The 11801-nt window shown below is 27.0% G+C and overlaps 1 protein-coding gene across 1 annotated transcript; it reads right to left on the bottom strand.

The window, feature by feature from the left end:
- Positions 1-3837: 3837 nt before the first annotated feature.
- Positions 3838-4837, bottom strand: LOC100201051 (pre-mRNA-splicing factor ISY1 homolog). The gene has a single exon (XM_065818562.1). The coding sequence runs from the start codon at positions 4782-4784 to the stop codon at positions 3960-3962; it is 825 nt and encodes a 274-aa protein (XP_065674634.1). The 5' UTR covers positions 4785-4837; the 3' UTR covers positions 3838-3959.
- Positions 4838-11801: the final 6964 nt, after the last annotated feature.

Genomic DNA, 11801 nt, shown 5'->3' with positions numbered 1-11801 from the left:
ATTTATTGACTTGGAACTTATTGCTTCCAAGTCCTTGCTGCCATTATACTTAAGGACTCCTAAACGTCCTAACTTTTTTCTATTAGTAGTTTATAAGCTTTTTTTAGAGCTCCTGGATACCAAAACTAGGAAAAAGTAATCTTTTTGTGACTTCTAAATCCAGAGTTCTTTTTGGGATTATTAGGCATTCTACCACTAAATCTTAATTTTAATTGGGTTCTACACTGCAATTTGGTAAAACTTATTGGATTGGTGCACAACAATAAACGTGAGCAAATACTTTAAACTTTTACAATATTTCTCAGAAAAGTATTTTAAATAAAAAAATTGAATCATTAGTAAAAAAAAAAAAGTCAATAAAAACAAGATATTTCTATTTAAAATTGAAAAACAGGATTTAAATTTTATCAGAATACCAAGTTTTAGAAATAGTGTTATAAACCTATTAAAACAATTGTTTTTTAAAAGCACAGCATAATAAATTGCTGGTAGGGGTATTCCATTGGAAAGTAGGACAGGTATATAACCATTTATCTCAGCGCTGACATCAAATGGGTTTTTGAGATATTTTTACTTTAAAATCACTTTTAAAGTGCAGCCATTTTGATTTTATATTATTTGGTGAAACAGTTTACCATTAACCATTAAATACGATTTTAGTTTTTACTTTTAAATAGCTGTATTTTTTTCATTATGACTGATTTTGTAAATATACTCTAAAGTTTTAGATCTTAGTGAGATAATACTCGCCTAACAAAACCAATGTTGCATTTTGTTTTCTTTAAGTCTTGTTTTTTTTTATAGCTGCATCAGGTGTTCTCTCTGAAGTTGAGTAGTAAATTGAGTTACAACTTGCTACTTAACCTTAAAAATCTTTGAATCACCCATAATGACATGGGTGATTCAAAGATTTTTTATTTGCTGGACACATTTGATATTCTCTTCTTGTTTAAAATACTAGTTTTGTTACACAAATAAATAATTCCATAGTAGAGGGAGTTGCAATAGCCTAGCTGTAAAAAAATTAGTGAACATACTATAGGGCATAAATGTTTATGAAGTAAGAATTGTTTTAATTTGGATATTTTGTTCATGATTTTAACTATCTTTTTTTTTTCAGCTTTTAACTATCTTTTTACTTTGTGTTTTGTAAGATAATTCATTATCAAGTATCACACCTAAACTTTTTGCAAAGTTGACAAATCTAATGCATTCCTTGATGACTAAAGTACCTTTGATAATGATATCTTTTTAAATGTTAGGCAGTGCCATAACTAATTTTTTTTTTTAATTGGGCAATGTATAAGAACCAATCACTCATACATTTAGATATATATATAAGACGTTTTGCTATATCTAGGGGTAGTGTATAATATTGAAATAAAGGAAGGATTTTAGAGTTTGATGATCATCTAAGTATCCAAAAGTTAGAATATTGATTATGTTTTGATATTTGTATAGTGGTCCATAGATATTTAAGTTTTGGAAAATTTGGAACCACTTTATTTAACATTTTATTTTGCGGAATATGAATTACAAGTTTTAATTTTTTGGGTACGGTCAACACAAAATATTTCAAAACATTTTTGATTTGAGTCAATTATTTATTACACTAATTAATAGCCTGAGTAGTTTTTGCTACTATTTTGCTAGGAGTCAGAATATGATACTTGTTTTCTAAAAAAACAATTAAAACTAAATCGAAATGGGGATTGTACTTGACCTATTGTCTTAAGTCAAGTACAACCCCCATATCTATAGGTTTTTCACAATTTTTGTTGAATGTGTTGGTAAGTTCAGGATAACCTAACTTCGGATTGGATCCTACTTGACAAAATATAAGACTATTTTGACACTCAGTAGTTTTTTCTAACCTTCCTGAACCTGCATGTTGGATGCCACCAGCTTTTCAAAATTTTTAGAGTATATCTGACGCAATTCTCTGAAAATTTTAATTTTTTTACTACTTCTCTATTACTGATCATTAAACCATTCTTCATACCATTTGCCACTTTGTTGTTTTGCTTACTGCTTTTCAAGCCATTTCTGTTTCTTTATTTTTTAGATCTTATAAAAAATATTTAAAAAAGCTTTAAACGTGACTAAACTGGTCATCATTAGTAAACTTATCCAATTTTTTATAAGAAATTGCTAAATTAACATATAAACTAATAAAATAATAATATAATTTAATTACATTATATTACAACTGTTTTAATTAATATATATGTTTTCTTAGATTGCAAAAAAATAGAAATTATTTTTTGAAACCTAAGAAAACTATACTGTAGTAGCAATCTTTAAAACTATACTGGTGCTAATTTTTAGCTTGATCACATTTTTAGTTGTACAGTAACATGTAAAACAAAACTACAGTAAAATCAAAATGACTGCTAAACAAACAAATTTTTCAAAAAATAGGTGATTTTAAAGTAATTAAAAACCCATTTGATATTATTGCTGAATTTTTGCTAAGTAATCTATGTGATATAGATGACAATTTTTACAAAGTATAAAGAAAATATAAATGGGTGGGTTACAAATCTAGAACCTAATTTGTCCTACTTTTTGTAGAATACCCCAGTAACAAAAGCAACTTTTTTTTTTACAATAGGTAAGCTAATTTTCACAAATTTTGAAATATAATACAATTTAGTATTAATTTACAAAGTCTTCAAGTTTATTTCTTTCAGAATTGCTAAAAAAAAAAGTTTTTCCATTACACAAAAAACTACAATCAAGACTATATTTAACTAGGTCCTAGTGTCTCATCAGTTTATAACTGTTTGTAATTGTTCCTAATATATGTGCAGCTATCAAAGTGAAAATATATTGATTAATTTAATGTATTTTTCTTCTACATCTTGAAAACCCAATAAATACATTTTAAAAACAGTTTCTAGTTTCTAAACCATTTGGCAGGTGTCAACATGAATATTTATATGTTCGGAATTTTAAAGCAAAATTAGCGGGTAAAATTTTCCAATATCAAAATCTTGACCTCAGCAATGAAGTGAAGGACCAAGCAATGAAAAAGACCAAGTAATAACAAAAAATAGAATATAAAATACTAGATAAGTAGAAAACAAAATAATAACTTTTATTTCAACTTTAAATTTTTTGTTTTATATTATTTATTTGTAAATGTTTTTATAATAACATATTAAAAATAATATACTGAAACAGACTTTATATTTTTTAATATTAAGTCTACATCAGTAAATTATTTTCCAATAAGATTTTGATGTTGGAAAATTTTACCTACAAGTTTTGTTTTTAAATTCTGAACATATAAATGATTATGGTGATACCTGCCAAATGATTTAGAAACTGTTTTTAAAATGTATTTATTAGGTTGCATTATAGGTTTTATAATATTTATGCTAAGTATAGAGTATAAATTTATATATTTTTTATATAAAAAATTTTACTTTAAATTCAACTGTATTACAGATACATGTCTATAATACAGCTTTCAAACTAAAAAAAGAAAGTTGAAATACACAGCTAACTAACAAACAAATTATACATTTTTTTGGACAATCAAATTAAGAATAAAATTTTACCTTAATTGCAACTCAAAATTTCATATTAATATTATCAAAACTTTGAAATTCTTTTTTGCTACAAAAATTTATTCTTATAAATAATGCAAGAAATTGCAAAAGGTAAAACTTTGTAAAACAAAATAATAACTTTGTGAGAAACATTTAAAGTTTGAAAGTTGAACTTTCAAGATATACTTATCTCAGTGATGTACATTTTTCCAACAAGTTTTAACAAAAAATGAGGTAGTTCACATAAAGCCATTGGATTATTTAACATGGATCCAGATTATATGATTTCATATATTAAAAAAATATTTTAGGTTTAAACAAACTTTGTTAATAAATTTACATTAATTTATTACACATATTATTAATACATGATATTATAACAGGTTAGACATGTTATAAAAGCTACAAGCCCATTAAAGCTTTAGCTTCTGAACTTTGAGCTTTAAGTATATCACTTGCATATCTGTCTAAAAGTTCTTGTTTTTTATGCCTTACTAGCATATCCTCTACTTCTTTTTGACTAGGCACTGGAACATGAGAAACAAAAGATTTATCAATATTGTCTGTGTTTTCATCATTATCAAAATTTAAATTTAAATATATATTATCATCTTTTTCTTCAAAAGCAATGCCTTCAGAATCTAACTTTTTAGCAAAATCAGTCACAGCTTCTTTACGAGCTTTTTCTTCTGCCTCTTTCTCAAGAGGTATAATCAATCCATCATCATCATCTCTGTAACCGTAGTAATCAGCATCAACAAATCTGTATAGCTCTGCTCGATTCTTACGCGGCGCTTTTGGCGGGTCTTGCTCGAATAACTCCCTTACACCAGGTAAGTCACGTGCTGCTCCAAAATATTTATAGCCTCGATTACCAGGTAATTCTTTCCCTTCATGATCTAACATTTTTGGTCCAATTTTAGCATAATTTGGACCATTAAGCTCTACAATACGATCTTCCCAATGTCTCTTTTCTCTTAAAAGTTTATTAATTTCATCATTTAAATCTCGAATTCTAAATTCTCCCATGCCAGCATTTTGAATTTGAGCTACTTTTTTCGAAACCTCTCGAATAATTTGTCGTCTCCATTTTTCAGCTTCTTTAAGGTCATTACACTCAGTTGCAAGAAAAGGACGACGTGCATTATCTTGCGGTTTATCTTCGCTATTAACCATGGCTGTCCAACGAGACAAAATTGCCATGGCTTTTTCTGCACTTCGAGCCATCTTATTATATTAAGTACTATTCATGAAAATAATTAAAAACAATTTTTAAAGTTTTTTTAATTATAATGAAATATTTTATTACATTAAAAAATGAAATTTTGAAATCTTGTACTTTTTAAATTGTAATTAGGCCTCTTCATTTGCAAGATTGAACTTTGTATAATAGTTTGTAGAAAGATTAGAACTTTAAATTATTAACTAGTTTTTTATGTTTAAGACTGTTTCAATATTTACATTTATATTATTACTATTATTTATTATTGTTTTCTGATTATTTTCAAATGACATTTTCCCAATCCACTTACTAATAAATAAAAAACCACTGAATTCTAATGTATAAAACACAAAAAAACAAAATTTTAAACTTAAAAGATATAGTTGTACATGAAATGCTAAACAAATTAGATAAATGCATAAAATAAATCAAAGATATTTGAAAACAGTACACCAATGATTACAAAATCAATAAATAAGGCAAATTTATTTGCTTCATTTGTTATAGAATGATTTTGAACGCTTTTTAAAAAAAAGTTTTTATAAAGCTTTATAAATAAAAAAAAATACTTTAATACTTAAAAAAAATAAACACTTTTATACCTAAAAATCAATATAGTAATAGTAATTCACAGAAACTTTAAGAAACATTTTTTTTTTAATATATATAACAAGATTTACATATTTAAAAAGGAAAAGATTGAATATACTAGAAGAACTATAAAGTTTTAAAATATAGGTCATGTGACATCATCTCAGATAAATTTTATAAAATTTAAAAATCCTGGATAGTAAATTTAAAATTTAAAAGTTAACTTTAAAATACTTTAAAAGAAAATTATACACATAAAAAAGAACTTTAAGAAACTTTTTTTTTAGAGTTTTTATTTGATATCTGGCAACTTATTTAACAATTCTTTAGGAAATTCAGTAAAAAATAAATTCTTATTTTAAGATCTTAAATAATAAATATGAAAATAAAAAAGAGCAGATCTATACTTTGTGACGCTGTTATAAGAAAAATGAATAAATTATACAGAAACAAACATATTAAACATTAACAACATTAAAAAATAATCAGACAATCCAAAAAAAACTTTTCTGCATTTATAAAATAATTAGATTTAGATTCTTTTTTAAATTTTGAAAACCCTATATAATATTTTCTTAGGCTTATTTTCCTTAGAGTCAAGTCATGCTTAATTCTGAATTTTCATAAATCAGAGATTTATGAAATAAATCAGAGATTTATGAAATAAATCAGAGATTTATGAAATAAATCAGAGATTTATGAAATAAATCAGAGATTTATGAAATAAATCAGAGATTTATGAAATAAATCAGAGATTTATGAAATAAATCAGAGATTTATGAAATAAATCAGAGATTTATGAAATAAATCAGAGATTTATGAAATAAATCAGAGATTTATGAAATAAATCAGAGATTTATGAAATAAATCAGAGATTTATAAAAACTGTCTAATTTTTTTTGAAAAAAGCTTAATTTTTCTGAATTAAGTCTGATTTTTCTGACAAAAAAATATAATGGTTTATCATTTTTAATATATATTACTTTTGTTAAAAATACAAAGATACAAGTTTTAGGAATCAAATATGGTAAACAATATTTTAAAAATTTGAAAAATTTTAATAAGATTCCAGAAACAAACTAAAATCTAAGTCTTTAACTTTTCAAACAACTATAACTTTTAAAGATGTTGAAACTTTACATACAAAAATAATTACAAAAATACATTGAAAAAAAAATTATGACAAATACATTTAGTAAAATAAGAAAGAAATTATTAGACAATAAATTATACAAACATTATTAGACATTTGAATATATATATATATATATATATATATATATATATATATATATATATATATATATATATATATATATATATATATATCATGCAACAATTCAAATAAAAAACTTTACTGTTTATTTGATATATCAGGATATCCTGATAATAAAAATGTTTTAAAAATACAATGCATTTTGTAATATATAGTAGATTGTAAAAGATATAGCTAAGAATCAGTATTTTTTAAAGATATCACTTAACCTGGTTAAAAAATAAGCATAATCAATTTAAAGCCTAAAAAATATAAACCAAGAAACAATAAAACAGGTTAGCTTTTAAATATGTACCATAAACCCCAAATTTATTGACAATAATCTGCATATAATTTACAATTTAATAAAACTCTTTATTAAGAACTATTTTGAATTGTTGATTAAATGGTTAGGTCATTGTTGCATCAAGGCATTTAAATAAAGCTTTCATATTATTGTATTATGTTATAGCATCTAGCTACTGGGTTTAAACTTTAAATTCCTATTACTTTAATTAACAAATACTTATTTAAAAAAATAATTAGTATAAAACAATAAAAATTTAATATATGCAACAAAAACTTATTAAAAAATATTTTTTTTTTTTTAAAAAACACACACAAAACATAGAGGAATAAATCAAAAAGTAAATTATAAAGGCTGTAAATAGTCAACAGTATATATTAAAAATTTGGAAATTTTTGATAGGAACATAAAAATTTCAAAATAATCAATTACTACGAAATGACAATCAAAATCAAAACAAGTACTTTTGACTTTTTTTCTTTAAAAGAACTTTTAAAAAGAAACTTTTCATAAAACTGCGATAATGATCGATAAAAATTATAGTAAGCAAACTAAATAAATATAAGTAAGCAAATTTGAATTAAAAGAAAATGTGAAAAAACTTTATTGAAAAAATTTCGCTTTATATCTGTTTTTTTTTTTTTAATAGATCTTTCTTATTATCATTAAAATCTTTTCCTAACTTTAAAAATTGCTTGTCTAAAATATGAGCAATCGTAAAACTAATATTTAAGTAAAACAAAAATCAACTACCGGTATTATACGCTTATACTCTAACCAAGCTTAGATTATTATCCATTACGGTTAGATTTGATTTAGATCTAACTTTGTAAAGTTTTGATTAAGTACCATTTAACGGCTGTACACTTCTGATGGAGATCCCGGGATTCAATTTTCATTTGATTATTGCGTTGTTAGCTTGATCAGCATGACTAAGTCACGTGAGATAAGTCATAAGACGCTTTTACTACTAATTAGACAGTGACATGGAGACGGTTACCGCGCTATTACCGCGGTAAACTGCGGTTTTTACCGCGGAAATGAGGTAGTTTTAAAATAAGTGAGGGTAATACTGCGGTATTGGGGACGATGTTTGCGGTAATACCGTATTAATGGGGACAATATTTGCGGTAATACCACGGTAACGGTAATGACTTTTTTAAAACATGTTTCAAAAATTATTTTTCAATATTACTTTTTTGCCTTTGGACAAACGAGACATAGAAAAACTAATAATTTCAAAATCGACTAGAATAACTTCTATTAAAAATTCTGGAACAAGTGATGTCTGGTCTAATTTTCAAAAGGTTGAAGTCGGCGGCATGTTTGCTTCACATGTTAAATGTTTAAACTATAACTCACTTTTAAAGTGGAAATCTCGTGACGGCACTAGTGGCTTAAAGGCTTACATGAAGGCCTGCATTAGACATATAGATGATAGGACTAGAAGTCTTTCAAGTATGCCTGGATTTTTTTCTGGAATAGGCCTATCATCAAACAGAGAAAAAATTTCAACACAAGATAAAACTGAACTAAATGCTAGCACACCCGAAACCAATACAACAGATGAGATGCATATATGCTGAGCACAGATTCATCGCAAGACTTGCTCACTTTCTGGAAGCAAAAAACAAGCATTTGGTCGAAACTGTCCAGAATTGCTCGCTTTCTTCTTGCAATACCGGCTACAGAAACATCATCTGAACGTGTATTTTCATTTGCAGGTCGCACAATTGAAGACAGGCGTACACAACTAAACACAGAAACAGTGAATAATCTCCTTTTTATTCATGGATTAAAAAAATAATAATTTAAATAACATTTTTGTTTCACATATTTTTTGTTTCATCATAAATGAATAAAAATGAATATGAAACATATTCCAATGTAAAAACTACTTTTTTTTAGTATTTAATTATTTGCTGTTTTTTTTTAAATTCTATTTATTTTTACATTTAATATTAAAGATAATTTTAAATGCTCATTTAATAACAGTATTACAATAAATTCACATATTTATGTTTTCTAAAATGCATTTTTTTCTTCTACATTTTTTATTAATACATTTATATTTGTCTTCTGTATGCGTTATAAAATGTTTTTAAAAAATGAAAATGTATATTAGTATCAAAGGGATTATTATAATATGTTGTAATATTTGATAGAAGTAATGATTTCGCTGGCGGGGACAGTGCGGGGAAACCTCAACGAAATGCACGAATAGGGTAGGGATGGGGACAACTTCTGCGGTAATAGGGTGGGGATGGGGACTACCTCTGTGGTAGCGGGGTGGGGATGGGGACAAAAACCCGTCCCCATGTCACTCTCTACTACTAACTTTTATATTTTAAATAAAGTTTGGTACCAGGACTCCTGTTCTAAACATCTCAATAAGTTAATTAATCTCAAAATATAACCGGATAGCGTTTTTCGGCAAATTTTTTAAAATCAGTTTTGACCATTCAAGATAGGAACGAAATTAATAAACATTTATATGAATATTTGGAAACTTGACAATTATGTTTCTTATTTAAGTTTAAATATTGATAGTTATGTTTCAAGCATAAATATGATTTTTTTAATTTATATTTTGTATAATTATCATATAATTATTTTAAATAATTATATGATATATATTTTATATTACTAAACTGGTGCGCCTTTTTAGTTTTTAATTACACAATGATATGTGTTAGTAGTGTTTGAGTATGTACGAGTAGTTTGATGACACAACTATATGTTGGCAGTTCAGCTCTACAACTACACAACTCACAGATTACTTCTAGTTTTATATATAACTATTTTAATTCCGTTACTTTTGTTTCTACTAACTAAAATCGCTTATCATTATATAGAGGAGAGTGGGGTAATGGCAAACGCGGGGTAACTTCGAACATGGTCAAAACGGCATGAAAGAAAAAGATGATTGACAATTTCTTTTTGCCTACTGAGAGGGGGTCCCATACTCAGTTCCAGACGTATATTAGCTTAGTGAAGTTGCGCTCATTGTTTCCAATAAATTGATCTTAACTTTTTCGTATAATTTCATCTAATTTTTTGTTTGAGAAATATTCTTGTTGTAGCTACTATGGATACAATGTAGCTACTATGGATACAATGTAGCTACTATGGATACTATGTAGCTACTATGTTGTTGTTGCAAAGTACCATAATAAAGGAGTTTTTAGCACGAATTTTATTTTTGGTATGTCAATACAACCTCAATAGATTAATCGTATTTCATTTGTTTATATCCGCGGGGAAATAACAAACTAACCTTTTTTTTTTTTTTTAAACATCTTTGCTTCCAACAAGACAGCAAGCAACCATTTAATAGAGTCAGATGTTACTGGAAGAGAAAAGATGAAGTTTATAGAGCAAGATAACGATTGACAGACGGCTTAAAAGATTGCAAATTATATGATTCAGGCAAGCAAGTTAAAGGAAGCGAATTCTAAAGAACTGATGTTCGAGGAAAAAAACTAGATGAATAAGAACTTTTACAGCACGTAGAAACAGTCACAGTAAAATGATAAGACTTAATTGACTGACGAGTAACACGAGAATGTATTTTAGTAGATATCACAAGAGACGCTAGCTCTTTAGAGCAGTGCCCATTATAATATTTGTAGAAAAAAAAAAAAAGCAACATTACGACGATGTGATAACAGTTGGAGGTTGGCTGCAAGAGCAGGTGCAACTATGTTTACAATGCGTTTTTGAACCTTGTCTAAATTAAAGAAAGAAAGGACATCATTCGAAGATCCGCCCCAGATATGGCAACAGTATTCAATACAAGCGCAGATTTAAGATTTATAGAGATAAAGAATAGAATACGGAGTAAGAAATTGTCGAGCACGATAAAGATATGCAACCTTAGTAGATGCTAATTATGCAATGGATTTAATATATGGTTTCCAAGAAAGATTGGAAGTAAGTGTTAATCCTAGAAGATGAAGGGTAGATGATTCATTGAGTAAATTACCGTTCATAAATATAGGAAGATCTAAATTAATGCTATAACGATTGGCTGAAAAAAATTGAGTTTTATCTGAATTAAAGTTCACCAGCCACTGTAAGCCCCATGCTGTAGCAGAAAATAAGATCCTTTTCAAGCTCAAATGCACCCTCTAAGCAATCAGAGAGTGTTGGTTTTTTATCAAGACAAGAATAAATGGTAGCATCATCAGCGAACAATGCCATCTTAGATGTCAGAATATCTGGAAGATCGTTAATGTAAATTAAAAAGAGTATAGGGCAAAGGATAGATCCTTTAGAAACCCCTGAAGTTACAGGATATGAAGAAGAGTGTTGTCCATCGAAGACAAATTTTATACTACGATTGAAAAGGAAGGATTCAATAGTCAGAAAGATGTTGCCTTATACACCGTATGAAGAGAGCTTAAGGAGAAGACCAGCATGCCAAACTTTATCAAAAGCTCTAGAAATGTCAAGAGCGATGGCCTTAATGTATGATAAAACCTATTTAATGTATGATAAAACCTATCGGTTTTTACTGTTAGCAAATTAGCTGTAGAATGAGAAGATTGAAATACATATTGATGATCAGAAAGTAATTTATTAGATTCAAGATGAGAGATTAAGTGTTTGTTAATCAAAGATTCAAAAACCTTGCATATGATAGGAAGAAGATTAATAGGACGGTAGTTAGACGAATCATATTGCTCTTCCGAATTTTTGAAAATAGGGATAACAGATGCTGCTTTACAGCAGACTGGAAAACAACAATAGATCAACCTGTTTTACGGCTATATCAGGTAGAACGCAACTAGTGGAAACAAGAGATATTGATGAAAAGTTTCTAGCAAACAATTCAGCTTTGTCTTTAGGTGAGGTGACAAAATCTGA

The sequence above is a fragment of the Hydra vulgaris genome, chromosome 14 (genome assembly GCF_038396675.1).
Source record: "Hydra vulgaris chromosome 14, alternate assembly HydraT2T_AEP".
Classification (NCBI taxonomy): domain Eukaryota; kingdom Metazoa; phylum Cnidaria; class Hydrozoa; order Anthoathecata; family Hydridae; genus Hydra; species Hydra vulgaris.
The sequence above is the reverse complement of the archived record's forward strand: the minus strand, read 5'-3'. Positions and strand labels throughout refer to the sequence as shown.

What these genes read in the sequence shown, in the direction of transcription:
- LOC100201051 (XM_065818562.1), bottom strand. Translation starts at nt 4,784, where the DNA reads ATGGCTCGAAGTGCAGAAAAAGCCATGGCAATTTTGTCTCGTTGGACA.